This window comes from Lycorma delicatula, chromosome 6 (genome assembly GCF_047948215.1).
Source record: "Lycorma delicatula isolate Av1 chromosome 6, ASM4794821v1, whole genome shotgun sequence".
In the NCBI taxonomy this organism is placed as follows: Eukaryota; Metazoa; Arthropoda; class Insecta; order Hemiptera; family Fulgoridae; genus Lycorma; species Lycorma delicatula.
In genome coordinates this window covers 7,578,396-7,598,504 of record NC_134460.1, presented here as the reverse complement: position 1 = coordinate 7,598,504, position 20,109 = coordinate 7,578,396, and the positions used below count along the sequence as shown (strand labels likewise).

General features: G+C 29.1%; 1 protein-coding gene across 4 annotated transcripts in view; it reads right to left on the bottom strand.

The window, feature by feature from the left end:
* Positions 1–2,383: 2,383 nt before the first annotated feature.
* LOC142326454 (uncharacterized) overlaps positions 2,384–20,109 on the bottom strand; it is a 161,834-nt gene continuing 144,108 nt past the window's right edge. The window contains exons 3-7 of one of the 4 annotated variants that reach the window (XM_075368998.1): positions 18,553–18,723; positions 15,938–16,182; positions 9,369–9,458; positions 4,127–4,277; positions 2,384–2,542 (exon numbers count right to left, since the gene is read on the bottom strand). In XM_075368998.1, the coding sequence (XP_075225113.1) occupies positions 16,066–16,182; positions 18,553–18,723 (288 nt within the window). In that variant the 3' untranslated portion in view covers positions 2,384–2,542; positions 4,127–4,277; positions 9,369–9,458; positions 15,938–16,065. Of the gene's footprint in view, positions 2,543–4,126; positions 4,278–9,368; positions 9,459–15,937; positions 16,195–18,552; positions 18,724–20,109 lie in introns of those variants that run through there. The other 3 variants (XM_075368999.1, XM_075369000.1, XM_075368989.1) reach the window with 3 other exon arrangements.

Below are 20,109 nucleotides of genomic sequence, written 5' to 3'. Positions count from 1 at the left end.
TGTGATCTAAAATAAAGAATGACAATTATAAGAATTATAAAAATGACAAAGAATTAACAAAATTATACAATTATGTAAATTACACATTGGTATAATAAGGACAATAGACAAAATACAAAAATATAATTTTTTACTTTCAAAAATTACATTTTGATAACTTTTATTAAAAAAATGTATCATAAAGTTTTCCCCCCTTTTGAATGACAAATATGCAAGCATTTTTATTTTTATTATAAAATGTACCCTGATATTCAGTTAACAATCACATCCATTGTAACAGACTACATGCTACGGTGAATGGCTAACTTTTACAAATGAGATAGCGTTTTATTCTTCAAGCTGGAATTTGAGTATCTTGCTGAAGAGTTACCAAATTCTGCAAATTTGTGGGAGGCTACTTGTCCAATCTGAAAACAGTTTTTAAAATACCACCTAAATGTGGAAAAATACTTCACCAGGGAAAGTTCATAAGGCTTTTCTTGTCCCTGGCATTAAAGCTCACTTGCTCTTCTGTTTCTGCTCTAAAAAGGCAACAGTATAAAACTTCTTTTAATGGAAGGAAGGGATGAGATGAAATTAGTTCTCATGGAAAGCTAAGTGAATCAGTAGAATTTTAATCTTCCTGTGACTAAAACAAAATTTGTACTTCTAAAAGGTACCGCCTGTACTTTTACTTTGAAAGGTAAAGTACTTTTTAAATTTTACCTTCAATATTTAGTTATGTTACTCTACTTCCCCTGTAAAAGAGTTCATGCTCTTGCTTTGAAGATTTACTTCAAAGTAAGGTTTACCTTCACTTAATGAAGATATATGAATGTGAGGTCTTCATGCCAAACTGAAAGGTGGAACGCCTGTAATATCTTTAATACAGCCTGTTCATTCACGAGATTTCATCCAACACTTAGCGAGGCATAACCCTGTTGTATTGAATTTATGGAAGTGATCCCATCAAATTATATTTTGAAATATGCTGTCCTGCTCTAAGAAGACTTAGAGAACATATCATCCTGAAGCTGCAAAGTCAGGTAAACTGGTATCTAATTAATAAAGCATTGTGGCACAAGCATGCTTTGGTGAATGAACTGTGTGAAAGTTTCTCAATAAAGTTACAATGATCAACTATATCAGTTTATTTAGTGAAACCCTTTGTTGTATACAAATATGGCCTTACACAGCAGGTAATATTTCCGGTTTATAAACATTTTTCTTATTAATTTCTAGAATTTATTCAGCCCTATTTTGCCAGAACATAATATAGTTGTGATGGCATATCATCAATTTTTACAGCTTCATATAGTTAGGATCTTACAAACCTGCTCAGAATTCATATTCCAGTACACTCTTCTCTAAAATGATTAACTACTTTCTTCTTCTCAAATTCATAACATTTTTCCCTTCTGTATAAACCTACAAGTTTGTTTTTATATACACATGTATATTATTAGATTTTAGATCAACCTCTAAATGAAACAGAACTTCTCTAGCCTCAAAATCTGCATACAGCTGTACAAAGTTTATTCAGTCCTAATTTGCCCAAAAGGCATAGTAATCAGGGTCAACCATTAAATAATGATCTTTCTACAGAAATAAATAAAAAATATATTTACTCATCGCAGCAGAATGTTCTTTATTTTTCTACACACTTACAATTCAAATGGCATAACATTGTGTCATTAGTTTTTTATCCTTCTTTATAGTAATCTATCAATAATTTGTCACTCGGCTACACAGTGAAAATAATTTAGACCTCTCATGATTTTTAAAGTAACTGTCATTTTAAAATTCTTTTATTCAGTAAATGGATCAGTAGAGGAGAATAGTACAAAACATTTTTGTCATATATTAGTATATAACCAAATTTTAATAGTATTATGCTATTACTAATCTCCTATTTTCTTTTTCTTCTTCCAAGGAAAATAATGTAAGTACTCCTTCTTCATTTGATGAATACATTTTCCACAACCATTGGGATGGTATTGACACTGGTATGAAAAAATTGTGGCTTAAATACAGGTACACATAATTTTTCATTGCCACTACATCTTTAAGAGGTGCATATATTTTGTGAAAGATCTTATTCTGAAGAATTTATTTTATATAAAGGGACTGATGCAAGTCCAAGACATATTAGAAATAATGTCCTCATTATCTACAGATCCACTACAATTAATGGGGAGATACAAAAGCACTTAAGCATGTCGATGCTTACTGACTAACATTTTTTTCCTAAAAATAAAAAAAAGATTTCATCTAAATAAGAAAGAGATTACGAGATATAATAACTAAGAGATTACTAGTGCAGTTTTTTGAAGTTTGAGATACAAAAAAGAAATATAAATAAAAATAATTTTTGAAATAACTACACACTTACTTCACTGATAAAAGCAATAAACTTAGCAACATCTGATCTAAACTTCATTTCATCCTTCCTACTGAGACAAGGCCACACTAATGTTTCTTTACATTTCGCTGGATAAATTATATTTAGTAAATGATAGACAACTTCATTAAATCCCATTTTATTTGGAACTGCAAACATTCCCTAAAAAGAAAAAGAAAAGTAATATAAGATTTTAAATATGTGTACTTCCAAAGATCAAATGGTCTTTCAAGTGAATTTTCTCAGTATTATATGCCACAGTACAGTTGTTCTGCCCCCAAAAAAAAAAGTAGTAAAAAATGTTTTTAAGAATGTATCACAACACACTGCTGAACCTCAATCCAGGATAATGATCGCACAATCACTCATATCCAGAAGACATTTTTACCCTCAACAATAAAACAAACCCAACTACCTACATATTTTACCTTATCCAAAATAGACAAACACAGATTCAAAACACAAATATCCTAATTATTCTTAATATGTCTTGATGCATGTTGTGTAGATATCCTAAGTAGCATAAGCATATAGCATTTTGTAGATATTATCCAAAACAGACGTTTGTGTCAGCAGATAATTGAATGAACTCGCAATAACCAAAGAAATGAATAATTGTTAATGTTTTCAGGAAAAAGGTAAATCTTTTATACACCACAAACAAAATACCCAAGATCCACAAACTAAAAAAGAACACATCAGTCTAAAAGTATAAGTTTAACTGCTTCAAATGCACTGAATACAACTGTGTAACTTTTTTTAAACAAGTGCATCAGAAGTTGTGGATCTGTCAATGGCCTCCAAGGTAGCCTGACTTAACATCTTTTGACTAATTCCAGCGGAAATCATTAGTATATGAACAAAAGTATAATACAAGAGAAGAGTTGGTTAATAGAATTCTCTGTGTAGTACAACTAATACAAAACAACCCAGTTCAAATGCACAAAGCCACCAAAAAGATTGTTAGTAAAAATTTGCCACATTTTGGTATGTTTTCTTTTTATTAAACTTCTAAATTCCTGTATTTGTATTTAATTAATGTATCCTGTAATTTGTATTTAGTTTCTGTGGACTATATTCACACTATTTTGCTCAGAATAAAATTTTCTACAACTTTTATATGTTTACTAACCATTTAACAAGATTACTTACATGTTATGCCAAACATAGTATAATGTATTTTCAACATAAAACATCTAAATTTAAACCTTAATTTCGTTCCTAATAATTACAGTCTGGGTTAACTTTTTACCCAAAGTAAAAAAAAAAAATCAGATGAAATCTTTCGCCAGCCAATACTCACCAACGAAGGAAGCACTTCTGAACGTATGTTTATAAGAACTTTCTTCTTATTTTCACCAGTAGAAGTTTGTTACATCCTTCGTGAATCACTCTCTCTCCACTCACACACACACACACATCTATGTAATTAACATGCCTTGATTTTTCCAATCTCCTGTAATTAGTTTTAGCTTAACACACAATCACGTAAATGTTGCTAATAATAAATGTTCCATAAATATTTTCAAAAATATAAGAAATAAGCACTGAATTCATGAAAAATCATTCTCATGAATTCAGATTGTTGTCACAAAGTTAAACTTGTCAACTAGCTGATACCCAATTAACTATTTTAGGCCAATATTTAAGACCTTAATGTAGATATTAAGTGGCTATTGAACTACAAGATATAATTAGTAATAGTGTGTGATATAATTAGTAATAATGTGTGTGAGTATTACTTACCTTTCTGAAGACATTTTCTAAGCCAGGATTAAATGGAACAATGAAACTAAGCAATGTAATATTATCATGTATTAGTTCATGCGGATTATTCATTATTATATTTATTCCGTTATATATATATAAGTAATTAAGATATTCAACTGATATTGTCCTAAAAAGAAGAAAGTTGTTCACAATAGGAAAAATTAGCTATTACTGATGAAGACTAATCATTTATTTACTACAACAGGTTGACACATAATTATAGTTTCATGATGTTACATGAATTTTACAATGTAATTAATCAAGCTGAACAAATGATAAAATAGCAACATATAACTTATTAGATATATAACCTTATTTAACTGATTTATATATATATATATATATATATATATGTATACCAACTTAGCAAAAAAATATTACATAACATTACAGTACTGTATGTGTGACTAGCCACATAATGAAAAATTTTTTTAATCTTTTAATATTTATGACTACATATTTTTATATGTTATAATTTTAATGGTTGAATTTAATGTGTGATTTGGAAGAAAAAGTTAACTGATGATGAGGGAAAATATCGAAAGTGCTATTAGTAAAAAATAATAATCCTTATCGAATTCTGTACTCTGGGTGGCAAACGGTTTTTATACTTTTGTCTGTCTATCTGTCCGTCCGTCTGACACAGACAGACGGACAACTAAAATTATACAATAATAGTAAATACAACTAAAATTAATAAAAATAATATCTCACAGTTGTTGTCAAATAAATAAATTTAATCACAAGAAAGGTTTTCTACATTTTAATAAATTACCTTAATATACTCTTCATACAAAGAATATTAGAAGGAAATAAATTACAAAAAAAAGTCGATTGTATTCTTAATTGTTAAAACCCCTAAAACTTAACTTTTTGAACCGTAACAGAGTTCCCACCGAATTCTAAGAATCATTTTTCCTGACCAATTTAGTGAACATTTCCTGACTCTCATAATGTTATGTTACTGCTATTTACTCCACAAAATATATACATATTTTATTTTTTTACAGCCTCCCTTTTAAAAATAGATTTTTTAAAATATACATTTAAAATTAAGCTATTTTTTGTGATAAATTGTTTCAGTAAATTACACTGCGAAGTAAAAAAAAAACAATGACAATATTTAATAAGTTTCTTGCAAAAAAACAAATATCATGGTAACTAAAAGTAACACAGATAAGAAATAAAAGCTAACTAAAGCAAGTTTTAAAAATAATTGGCTTGCACCTAAGATTGTTAAAAATTTTTTCACAAAAACTAGGCTACATTATTTAACAAAGTAAACAAAAAACAATATTTAATAACTTAATTTGCATAAAAATGCGAAGAAACACAGATTTCAATTTAACTGAGAATATATGTACAACCACAACTTAAAGGAAAGCTAAAATCACTGTGACTAAAATTAACAGAAAAGAAAACTGAAACAGAACAAATAAAAATTTTAAAAGCTACACCAAAATCTTCACACGAACTTAAGGATAACTTAATTTGTACAACATTGAGAACCCACATAAACTCCGCCTTAGAAACATCATCTTTATAAAAAAATAAGTAATTGTGTTGTCATTTTGCACAAATGAAGTCAAGGATTCAAATGTATGATTTACTACTGAAATGCTATTACTCTGATCAGAAGATCCAGGTAAAGAACACACAGATGTATTACAATCACCGTTCTCACAACTGTTGATCAAAGTTTTAGTCTGTTGATTTAAAGAGATAAAAAACTTTTCAAAAGCTAAGAATTCCTTATATTAATTATTTTATTATGCTGGTTTCTTTTATTGTGTGAAGTTACTGCCTTTTGGACCATACTGCCCAGCCCAAAATGTTTTTTACACATCTAACCAACTTAATTTTGGGTGTAAGTTTATATCTAACCAATAGTCATTAAAAAGTTATTTTAGATGCCATTTAAAGCAATTAATAACCTTAAAAAAATATAAAAAATTCACGGTGGTTGAGAGAAATTCCAAGAAAACTTTTAACAACCTTTAAATTTTCCAATGGTAACGTTATGTTAAAATTTCACCAGTGAAAAAATTAACTGCAATTTGGAAATTTCTGTTTTTATATAAAAGAATAATTGGAGAATGTAAGTAAAAACAGGACATGTCAATGGCTACTTACAGCACATAGTTGCAATGTGCTGGGCGATGGGGTTGCCACTTCCTGATGCCAGGAAAGTATAACAAATACATTTTGGCATTACTTAAAAAATACTTTAATAACTAACATAATCTTAATTTGGCAACAAAAATGCAATTCTATGATTTTTCTTGCAATATTTCCTGACTTTTTCCAAAAATTCTTGATTAAATCTATATTTACTGCTTGTGGGAACCATATGTAATTTATAGTATAATAATTGTTATTTATAGTATTTAATATATATAATGTAAATAGTTATTTATTTCATTTTTGTAATTACTTATTTCTATTAATTATGAATTTATAACCGATTAATTAGTAACTGTTTTTAGTTGTACTAATTACTTTTTTACTAACACATGAGCACTTTATTTATCATAATATATGACAATTGTTTCCAAAAATTTTTTGATTCTCAGTGCCCTTATCGATTCCAGATTTTTTGATGGTACCCTTGTCAAATTTTAAAATAACCAATCTTTTGGAAGGGTTAGGTAAATATAAATATAACAACCTTTAAATTGTAGTAATTTAACAAATTCAACTAATATAATAATTAGTTTGATGGATGAGCTTGTTGGTTGCTGCATTTTGTCAAATTGTGGAATTAAACAAGCCACTTCCTTCTACACAATGACTTGCTCGTAATACTTGGATTTTATCAAGGCAACGGTTGAAAATCCAGCTTTTCACAAATAAGAAGTCACAAATGGAATTCAAATTTTCTGGGCTATACAACTTTACAAGTGGGTATTCATCTTTTACTGACATTCAAAATGCAATTAATTTCACACTGCCAAATATTGTTTTCAACATATTATGACAAGACAACTCGATCAGATTCTCTTCTTCTGCACGAGTAAATTTAAACGGATCTGGAATTCACGCAAATTCATCAACATAATCATTCTGAAAATATTTCTCAAAGCGTTGATAAGCTGTGATAAGTGTTTTCAAAAATGGATATCATATAAGACAAATCGACTTCATTGGAGGTCAACAAGTTGTAACAGGGAGAAACATTAATTGTCTTCATCTTCATTAATTTTACTTTTCCGCGCTTTAGTTTTTTTATAAAACCATACAGAATGACCACCATCAGCACAGACACCAACATACATAGTCTACTCCACCATTCCAAACTGTTTTCGAATATGAAATTATCAAGAATCTTCTCAAACAAGCCTTGACTCTGCACAAGCAGTGATACTTTAACAGAAGAGAAGGTCTTCTAGAATGTTACTACCATCTATAAACCGCATATACCAAATCAAGTGAAACCATTATTATAATTTTCATCTGTGGCCTAATGCAGATTTAATAGAAAAATACCTTCCCTTTTAATTTTTCAATTAATCAATTATCGAGATCCTCCACTATGAGCTGATTCTGTATCTGATGATTTTTACTTTTGAAAGTAACTTCCCAACAGACTTGCTGATCATAATCTTCACAGACTAGTAGAATGAATTCTGCGATTCTATGTGCTACCTAGTAAGGTGCTAGCAAAGTACCTTACTCCTACCTTCCTGCAAAGTAGTCATGAGATTTACTATGTTGGGATAAGTGGCTTCTAAAAGGTGTTTCAACTTACTTGGTAGCATGCAATCTAGTTACAAAATACTATCTCCAAAAACTAATTCAAGGTTAAAACTGTGCAAAACTAATATATATTTATTTATATATAAACATAAAATATCAGAAAATTCAACACTAATGTCATGTCATCTAGAAACCATTTACAAAGGCTTCTGTAAACAGTAACTAAGTAGTTTGCACCAACTCCACTAGATGCTGCATCCTGTGACACTGAATTGAAAATAAAATTACAAATTTTGTAATATTCCACGGCACCCCTATGATAAAAGTTGCAGCTTCCTAGAGCCACAACTTAAAATTTAAAAAAAAATTATTAATAAAGTTACTGCTATTTCTTCTCTTAACATTTTTTTAATGATATGGTCATTCAAATATTTTCAAACTAATACAAAAATGGTAGCAGTTTCAAAGTAGCATAAAAAATAATAAAAATAAACAATTTCTGAAGAGACAAACAATAATAGGGAAATGCAAGAAAAAATAATAGAGCAGTAGGCATTTCAATAATACATTACATTAATATATATGACAAACAAAAATAAACAATTACAGATTAAACCTTATACATAATTTCATTTAGTATTGAAGGAAAGGTAAATAAACTCTGACAAAGTTGCATATAACTAATATTGAAAGTTTTTTAGTGTATTTTCTTGCTAGTTATACAAGTATTTTATATTATCTTTACTACTATATATTCTAAACCGTACATTGTTTTGTATACTATAATGGATCAAAAGTTGAGACTTTAGTCATGTGTTACAAACTGGCAACATTTGCATATTTTACGTTATTATAACTACATTAACATAAAATGTGCAAAGTCTTGAGAAATTTTTTAAGTAAGAGGAAGCAATTCTTGGGATTAAAAGTTGCTGTTTATGTATGTTTGTACAATAACTTCCCAAATATTTATAAAATTTGTCAGGCTCTATTCCTTCCCAGAAGAAATACTTCATGTACAAATCTTGCCATGTTCATTTGCATGGCTAGATTGTACCAAATGTTGGTCCTGTTAAATGAATGTAAGAAGTATATTTTAACATTAATTGATATTTATTTCCACAACACATAAATAAGTAGAATGTTTAGAAGACCTGTGCCTATGATCTTTATGAATTAATTTAATACATACATTTGAATTATAAAATAGATTGACTATATATAACTATTACATCATACCTGAATAGAAAAATAAGATAAATAACCGTTTATGTTTAGGATCTTACATTTTGAATGAATGCGCTCCAAATCTGAACTGAACAATACATGTCAGAATAATCTATATTGTGAGAAAGAAGAAAATTATAGGTTCATAGTATTCTTACAAGAATAAAGAAGAGATAAATTTGATTTCATGTTTTAACACATCCCTAAAAATGAAAGTTTTGTAGAAAAATTAATAACTATTTGCTAAATTTTCATCCTTAATTCTTAAGTAAAGGTAAAATTCCTTCTCACTTACTTCTATTCCTTTATTTGTAGAATATATTGCTTTTAATTGCACAACAGCACTACTACAAATAGAAGAGAGAAATTTACATTTCTGTGAGCCCTGGAAAAGATAAAAATTGATGCTGTGTGAATACTATATATTACTGATTCATAAAACATCTAATAATGTAATGCAGAAAATTGTTATTCCAATTTACAACATGTAAGAGTAATTGTATAAAAAATCAAATTAAAAAATACAACACTGGACGACAAAATATTGATTGCTAATAACTGATTAAAGAACACAATTCAATCAATATTTAAAAAATTACAATTTTATTAAGCTTAGAAAAAAAAATTTTTTTTTTTTTCTTAGATGTAATAGGTCTATTAATGTTTGTAACTCAACTACCTACAAAAAGCTGAATTTATAAGTTACTCCTGATCAATACATAAATAGCAATTTGCTTTAAAAATCACAAAATTCATATAAATTTACCTTAAGACTACTAAGACACCAAATTATTTCTACTAATTTCTTTTATTTGCACAAACACATTCATTACAAAAATCGCAACTAAATATGTAAAATTATTATTTAACCAAATTATACATGCACTAACAGAAAGTTTAATAATTTGATGAATAAACAGAATAATACAATATCAAATATAATTAATCATAAACACAAGTTTGGAGCAGATAAGGTCAATACCAAAGATATTTGAATTTAACGATAACAAAATTAACATTATTAAACATGCATATAAATTTAATATACCAACATTAAATATGAATAAAATTATCAAAAATACCATTATAAAAAATTGTTGGCAAGCTGAACTTTCATTTATATTTTATTTATAAAATACTAACGGTGCCACGTTATGAAAATTTAACCTAAATTATTATAATTATAGGGCACAGTTCGTTTTCATCGTAATTAATTTTTTTGTGTATACATTTTAAATTATAAAAAATTGCTTTAATAAATGGATGGAGGTATTAACTTAAAACTAGAATACTAAGAATTTAAAAGTATCGATGAGCTACTTAAACTTACGACCGATTTCTCATAACTGATCATTAATTGTTAGCATTTGACTACTTTATGAAAAATTCAAATAATCCAAAGACTGCTAAACACAAATCACACAGATCTTAACCAACAAACATTACTTGCACACTATTTCCTGCTAAAACAACTTGGTTTATAAAATTAATTTAAACGTAAAATTGCGATATGACATTTGGAACAAAGTTTGAAGTTAGATATCAGAAAATTGAAGTATTAAGTAAAACAACTCATGAAATCATAAAATCCTTAGTAAAGATGATCAACAGTAATATTTTTATTGCGTAATAATTCATCTTACAACCTGTTGTGAAGCATTATAACTTACGAAACAAAATGTCTTGCACTCAGAAATATATATACAAGTTTTTTTCATAAATACTGTTTTTTTTATATAAATTATTTTATTAGATTGCATTCTACATTCTATTATTTTTTAACTCTTTAAAATATATTGTATCTAGTACTTCGATTCCAAAAACCACAGTCTCTGTAAGCTGGCTCTCTGTGTAAAACAGTGGTGGGAAATGGAAACAATCTTGTAGTTTAATTACCGGTCTGTACGCTGTGGTCGAATATGAGTGTTTTGGAAACCTTCCACATATTTTAATTTAAACATGCCTCTATCACAGATCTAACTGCGGTAAACGCTTTTGGTTACAATTATTAAATATTGAGTTTATTTTTATGAATTTGTACGTATTAATTAAGATTTACGTCATCTTTAAAAGAAATTGCAGTATTCAGAGTTGGTCTTGAATGCTATTACTTTAAAAAAAAAACTTCATTATATTTTTAATAATTACATAAACGCGTTAATTTAAATTTCCTTTAAATTTTTCAATAGATAAACTATTAGTAAATATAATGATACTAAACATTTTAATGATTTAAATTTGTTTGAAAAAATCATCCACCTTTAAGACAGAACAATAGCATAACTTGTGCTTGTCTGAAACTCCATTGAGATGAATGCACACAATAGTTAAAAAATAGTAAATGCCTTTGTCTAGTATTGTAAAGTTTTTTTGGATGGATGATAGTAAAAATAGATGATTAAAACTAGAATAATTAAAAACATAATAGTCATGGTTATGACTTGTTTTATTCAATTTGAACAGCTGTTTACACACATCAGTCACACTTCATCTTTTCAGTATTTTTAAACAAGCTTTTTAATAATAATATTTCTATTAAGTTATACCTAAATGCATGTTGAATGGATTGCTCAACCGAATGAAGAATCACGTGAGGAGGTAGTCTGCTATTCATTGAACTGTGCTTGTAGTTATTTGTTCACAGACAAGAGACTTTTTTTTATTCAATTTGATCTACTTAGAAGAATACTACGAATAGGTATAAACATTAAACTGTAACGGGTAATTTTAATATTAACTAGCTGACTCAACAATGCTTTGCTATTGCTAGATTTGATTTATTATATAGATTAAATTAACACAATTTAAAGTTTGATAAAACATTGAACATTACGGAACTTCATAAAATTTAACCTTTCCCTTTTTCCCTTCTCCTCCGTTTCTTCTCACGTAAATAATATATATTCTGAATAAGAGCCAAATACAATTTTTCGAAATATCTAGAGCCCAGCGTCACCTAGCGGGTCCAAACTAATTCAGAAACCTTCACAGGCATGCGCACAATTCTCCAAAGTTTCATCGCAGCCGTGTTGAGTGGTATAGGAACGCAAACGGGACAGACAGACAAACATCCGTTCTTTTATATACATATATATATATAATGAAACGACTAGTTTAATAAAATAGTATACTATATTATTTTCTATATATTTTATAGAAGCAAAATGGCAGCTTTCAAATAAAAACAATTTCAGACAAACCACATTTTTTATTCATTTCAAAATAGCTGGTAAAAATTATTAAACAGATGATTTAGAACAAGATTAATTAAAAACAATTAATTAGTCAGACTAATTATTAACTTGTTTTATTCAACTTGAACAGCTGTTTAACAATACAGCAGTCATATTTCATTTTTTCAATATTTTTAAACTAATCTCTTCTAAACTAATTATTTTTTATATAAATATAATTAATTTAATTTTATAATTAATTTTTCTATAAATTTTTCCCATACAATCAGGAGGCCTCTAAAATCGAAAATCTTTTATTCAAAATTTGGAAATTTTGATGCTTGTCTTATTTTGGTAATAATCATATCAATAAATAAGCTTCCTTGATACTTCCGAATTTCAAAAAATTCGGAAATAAACTAATTTTGTTAAGTATTAACCTTATTTAAGAGATTGTGAAAAAGTTAGGTTTTTGCAATAATAAGAATTTCACAATAAGGTTTTCAGAATTCAATGGAAATATCCATAGTATATATGTACCTATGTGCATACGTATACATCTCTAATAACTCAAAATCGATTAACTGTAGGATGTTGAAATCTCAGATTTAGGAATTTTGTAATATCTAGCTGTGCACCTCTCCTTTTAATTGCAATCGACTGGACCAAAAATCTCCAAAAAAGCTCAAATTCAAAAAATTTGGATTCTGGACTTGCCTTAACTGCAGTAATAAACCGTAACCGAGAGCTTTTCAACGATATATCATAAGAAACTTCTGAATTAATTTTAACATTTAGCAGATGTTTAACAGTAGATACTGAAAGTCTCTACCCCTTTCTGCAGACCAAATGTTCCCTGTATTTGAAAAACTCAACTGGAGCAGATGTCCCAGGCAAAGACATTGCAAACTCAACAGAGTAAACTGTTCGCAGCTACCCTGTCTTTGAGTGAAATTCATTCACAGTTCGCCTTTTCAACATCATGTAATATGATAACCGGTTTAGAAAGTTTCTTTTTCAGAGTGATGAACGAACATTCTGGTCTCTCGGATCAAAGAAGTTTTTTTATTTTTGTGTAGCGAATAAAATGTTGTCATTTCTCAATTTTCCTACAGCTAAAGATTCTTTCTTCATGAAATCATACACGTAGTTTACAATTTCGCGCACCTGTCTTTGAAGTTTTTTAACTATTCGCACGTAAACGAACTACTTTAAAAAGTTTGAATGGTAAACCACGATTAAAAACTTTTTATAAAATATCGTATCGTACATCGATTAACAAATACACGACATGCCAAAAGAACCGTAGAACTTAACTTTATGTATATGGAAAAGCAAAAGAAGAACAAAAATAAAATGAAACATGTCACTTTCTTAAAACTGTAATTACACAAAAATACATTGCTACTAAGAGAAGACTAACCATGGTGTGCCAGTGTTAGAGAACAACAGAACAGCAGTGACGTATGCGGGCTGATTATCCAAGCTCGCTCTTTCTGTATTGGGGGTTACTGTACGTTACGAAATTATTAAATATTAATGCAGTATTGCACATTGTTGATCAACTGTTATTATACTGCCAACTTTGAAATAATAATATTTCAAATAATTTGTTGTACTTCTGTCATTAATAAAAAAAAAAAAAAACAACAAAAAACTATTAAATAAGTACTTTACTCACAAACGTAGTAATGTATTGTTTTTAAAAATAATTCTAATTTTTTTTACAAGTTTTGTTTAAAAGTTAATGTGTTTTATTACCCACTTAACAAAGTTATTGTACATCAAACATAAAAAACAGGGGGGTTTTAACCCAGTTTATTGGTTTTCATCCCAGATTTCTCATAACGTAGTGCAGATACGGTTCTGGGATCCATTCTATTCTATATTTCAGTTCAAAAATCACCAGAAATCACTAATTCTGCCATTTAATTAACGTTCTAAAAATTTCAGAACTACCTCATTTACCGAGAAATCCGAGCGATATATTTCACTAGCAGTAACTCGCTAACGAAGCATTTTAGGACATATGTTTATATATGAATTTTTTTTCATTATTTTTACGAGTAGAATAGGTTACGAAAGTCCCAGGAGAACATAATCCAACAATATTTGTAGTGCTTGTGTGAAACATAACTTAGTTAAAATCATCCTGCTGACGTCTAACCCACCGGGTTGGTCTAGTGGTGAACGCGTCTAACCATATCAGCTGATTTGGAAGTCGAGTGTTCCAGCGTTCAAGTCCTAGTAAAGTCAGTTATTTTTACACGGATTTGAATACTAGATTGTGGATACCAGTGTTCTTTGGTGGTTGGGTTTAATTAACCACACATCTCAGGTTGGTCAAACTGAGATGGTACAAGACTACACTTCATTTGAACTCACATATCATACTCTCATACTCACATCCTCTAAAGCATTATCTGAAAGGTAATTACTGGAGGTTAAACAGGAAAAAGAAAGAAGGTGGTTTCATGTTTAAACCTAAATCAGCTGATTTCGAAGTCGAGAGTTCCAACGTTCAAATCATAGAAACACGTTACTTCTATACGGATTTGAATACTACGTCGTGGATATCGGTGTTCTTTGGTGGTTGATTTCAATTATCCACAGATCTCAGAAATGGTCACTGTACAAGACTACAATTCACCTACACTCATACATATCATCGTCTGAAGTATAATACCTGACTGATTCCCTGAGGCTAAAAAAACCTTTTCTTAAATTTTACCTTTTATTACCTTTTTTTCGCTGACAGGAAAAAAGGGTAATTTCATATTTGTCTGAATTTAGAAGGAATTTATCAGTGGTTGCCCTTCATAGACGTTGAAGATACCTTTACACCTCTTTGCTCACATGAAACGCTAGCTAGGAGGACAACATTTTGGCACAGACATCAAGCTGCAGAGCAGCGTAGAAACATGGCTGAAAACACAGGCGGTGACGAGGGTATTGGAAAGTTGGAACCACGCTACGACAAACGTCTAAATCGGAGTGGTGATTATGTAGAGAAATAGTGTAACTATGTAAGTACTTGTTACAAATAAAAAAACTTTTATTTTCACTGTGGTATTAATTTTGTGATCGATCGGAACTTGAAAAAAAAATAACCCTTGTATTTGCTAAGTTATACTGCACAATCCACGTTAAAATCTAGTTTTATGTAAATATATTCTCTTTTAACTGGATTTGAGTGTCCAAGTTACTGCAATTCTTTGAATTTTGGAGCTCATCATTATCGATATATTTTATGATCGGTCTGGACAATAAAAAATGTTTACTTTTAGAGATAGTTGGAAAAGAAATATGAACATTTTCACTGGACAGAGCTGGTGACACGCATCATTTTTGTGGTTCTATGTATTTTAAATTATCCTACACAATAAAATTAACACATTTTCTAAATTATCACATATTCGTTGATTATCACACATCAACGAATATGTGATAAAATAAAAAAAAAATGCATAATATTAAAAATGCATATAAAAAAATATGCATTTTTAATTATATATTTAAAAGAACTTTTCCACCCGTTCATTTGTCCACAAGAGAACTTGAACGTATTTAAAAAAATAAAATAAAACTTTGTATCTTAATTTTATTTAAAAACCTGAATTTTGATCCGTCTAATACCTGAAATGATTCAAACAAAAATATTTTTTTGCTTATAAGATACTGATTTTATTACCCGTAACTGCTTCTTCTGTTTACAAGAACTTTGTACTTTTTCTGCATCGGTTCACTCCAGTACAAGTAATAAATTAATATGAGATAGGCTCAATCTCAGAAATCAGCTGAGCAAATACTGATGTCGGATTAATTGGATTTTTGTCTTAAGAAGTAATATAATCTCACAAAATTGACAACTTGAGGATCACCAGGTGCCAACATTAATGATGAATTTAAAGGAGTAACCAAATTATGTTCTGTGATCTAAAATAAAGACTGACAATTATAAGAATTACAATAAGAATTATAAAAATGACAAAGAATTAACAAAATTATACAATTATGTAAATTACACATTGGTATAATAAGGACAATAGACAAAATACAAAAATATAATTTTTTACTTTCAAAAATTACATTTTGATAACTTTTATTAAAAAAGTGTATCATAAAGTTTTCCCCCCTTTTGAATGACAAATGTGCAAGCATTTTTATTTTTATTATAAAATGTACCCTGATATTCAGTTAACAATCACATCCATTGTAACAGACTACATGCTACGGTGAATGGCTGACTTTTACAAATGAGATAGCGTTTTATTCTTCAAGCTGGAATTTGAGTATCTTGCTGAAGAGTTACCAAATTCTGCAAATTTGTGGGAGGCTACTTGTCCAATCTGAAAACAGTTTTTAAAATACCACCTAAATGTGGAAAAATACTTCACCAGGGAAAGTTCATAAGGCTTTTCTTGGCCCTGGCATTAAAGCTCACTTGCTCTTCTGTTTCTGCTCTAAAAAGGCAACAGTATAAAACTTCTTTTAATGGAAGGAAGGGATGAGATGAAATTAGTTCTCATGGAAAGCTAAGTGAATCAGTAGAATTTTAATCTTCCTGTGAGTAAAACAAAATTTGTACTTCTAAAAGGTACCGCCTGTACTTTTACTTTGAAAGGTAAAGTACCTTTTAAATTTTACCTTCAATATTTAGTTATGTTGCTCTACTTCCCCTGTAAAAGAGTTCATGCTCTTGCTTTGAAGTCAAAGTAAGGTTTACCTTCACTTAATGAAGATATATGAATGTGAGGTCTTCATGCCAAACTGAAAGGTGGAACGCCTGTAATATCTTTAATACAGCCTGTTCATTCACGAGATTTCATCCAACACTTAGCGAGGCATAACCCTGTTGTATTGAATTTATGGAAGTGATCCCATCAAATTATATTTTGAAATATGCTGTCCTGCTCTAAGAAGACTTAGAGAACATATCATCCTGAAGCTGCAAAGTCAGGTAAACTGGTATCTAATTAATAAAGCATTGTGGCACAAGCATGCTTTGGTGAATGAACTGTGTGAAAGTTTCTCAATAAAGTTACAATGATCAACTATATCAGTTTATTTAGTGAAACCCTTTGTTGTATACAAATATGGCCTTACACAGCAGGTAATATTTCCGGTTTATAAACATTTTTCTTATTAATTTCTAGAATTTATTCAGCCCTATTTTGCCAGAACATAATATAGTTGTGATGGCATATCATCAATTTTTACAGCTTCATATAGTTAGGATCTTACAAACCTGCTCAGAATTCATATTCCAGTACACTCTTCTCTAAAATGATTAACTACTTTCTTCTTCTCAAATTCATAACATTTTTCCCTTCTGTATAAACCTACAAGTTTGTTTTTATATACACATGTATATTATTAGATTTTAGATCAACCTCTAAATGAAACAGAACTTCTCTAGCCTCAAAATCTGCATACAGCTGTACAAAGTTTATTCAGTCCTAATTTGCCCAAAAGGCATAGTAATCAGGGTCAACCATTAAATAATGATCTTTCTACAGAAATAAATAAAAAATATATTTACTCATCGCAGCAGAATGTTCTTTATTTTTCTACACACTTACAATTCAAATGGCATAACATTGTGTCATTAGTTTTTTATCCTTCTTTATAGTAATCTATCAATAATTTGTCACTCGGCTACACAGTGAAAATAATTTAGACCTCTCATGATTTTTAAAGTAACTGTCATTTTAAAATTCTTTTATTCAGTAAATGGATCAGTAGAGGAGAATAGTACAAAACATTTTTGTCATATATTAGTATATAACCAAATTTTAATAGTATTATGCTATTACTAATCTCCTATTTTCTTTTTCTTCTTCCAAGGAAAATAATGTAAGTACTCCTTCTTCATTTGATGAATACATTTTCCACAACCATTGGGATGGTATTGACACTGGTATGAAAAAATTGTGGCTTAAATACAGGTACACATAATTTTTCATTGCCACTACATCTTTAAGAGGTGCATATATTTTGTGAAAGATCTTATTCTGAAGAATTTATTTTATATAAAGGGACTGATGCAAGTCCAAGACATATTAGAAATAATGTCCTCATTATCTACAGATCCACTACAATTAATGGGGAGATACAAAAGCACTTAAGCATGTCGATGCTTACTGACTAACATTTTTTTCCTAAAAATAAAAAAAAGATTTCATCTAAATAAGAAAGAGATTACGAGATATAATAACTAAGAGATTACTAGTGCAGTTTTTTGAAGTTTGAGATACAAAAAAGAAATATAAATAAAAATAATTTTTGAAATAACTACACACTTACTTCATTGATAAAAGCAATAAACTTAGCAACATCTGATCTAAACTTCATTTCATCCTTCCTACTGAGACAAGGCCACACTAATGTTTCTTTACATTTCGCTGGATAAATTATATTTAGTAAATGATAGACAACTTCATTAAATCCCATTTTATTTGGAACTGCAAACATTCCCTAAAAAGAAAAAGAAAAGTAATATAAGATTTTAAATATGTGTACTTCCAAAGATCAAATGGTCTTTCAAGTGAATTTTCTCAGTATTATATGCCACAGTACAGTTGTTCTGCCCCCAAAAAAAAAAGTAGTAAAAAATGTTTTTAAGAATGTATCACAACACACTGCTGAACCTCAATCCAGGATAATGATCGCACAATCACTCATATCCAGAAGACATTTTTACCCTCAACAATAAAACAAACCCAACTACCTACATATTTTACCTTATCCAAAATAGACAAACACAGATTCAAAACACAAATATCCTAATTATTCTTAATATGTCTTGATGCATGTTGTGTAGATATCCTAAGTAGCATAAGCATATAGCATTTTGTAGATATTATCCAAAACAGACGTTTGTGTCAGCAGATAATTGAATGAACTCGCAATAACCAAAGAAATGAATAATTGTTAATGTTTTCAGGAAAAAGGTAAATCTTTTATACACCACAAACAAAATACCCAAGATCCACAAACTAAAAAAGAACACATCAGTCTAAAAGTATAAGTTTAACTGCTTCAAATGCACTGAATACAACTGTGTAACTTTTTTTAAACAAGTGCATCAGAAGTTGTGGATCTGTCAATGGCCTCCAAGGTAGCCTGACTTAACATCTTTTGACTAATTCCAGCGGAAATCATTAGTATATGAACAAAAGTATAATACAAGAGAAGAGTTGGTTAATAGAATTCTCTGTGTAGTACAACTAATACAAAACAACCCAGTTCAAATGCACAAAGCCACCAAAAAGATTGTTAGTAAAAATTTGCCACATTTTGGTATGTTTTCTTTTTATTAAACTTCTAAATTCCTGTATTTGTATTTAATTAATGTATCCTGTAATTTGTATTTAGTTTCTGTGGACTATATTCACACTATTTTGCTCAGAATAAAATTTTCTACAACTTTTATATGTTTACTAACCATTTAACAAGATTACTTACATGTTATGCCAAACATAGTATAATGTATTTTCAACATAAAACATCTAAATTTAAACCTTAATTTCGTTCCTAATAATTACAGTCTGGGTTAACTTTTTACCCAAAGTAAAAAAAAAAAATCAGATGAAATCTTTCGCCAGCCAATACTCACCAACGAAGGAAGCACTTCTGAACGTATGTTTATAAGAACTTTCTTCTTATTTTCACCAGTAGAAGTTTGTTACATCCTTCGTGAATCACTCTCTCTCCACTCACACACACACACACATCTATGTAATTAACATGCCTTGATTTTTCCAATCTCCTGTAATTAGTTTTAGCTTAACACACAATCACGTAAATGTTGCTAATAATAAATGTTCCATAAATATTTTCAAAAATATAAGAAATAAGCAC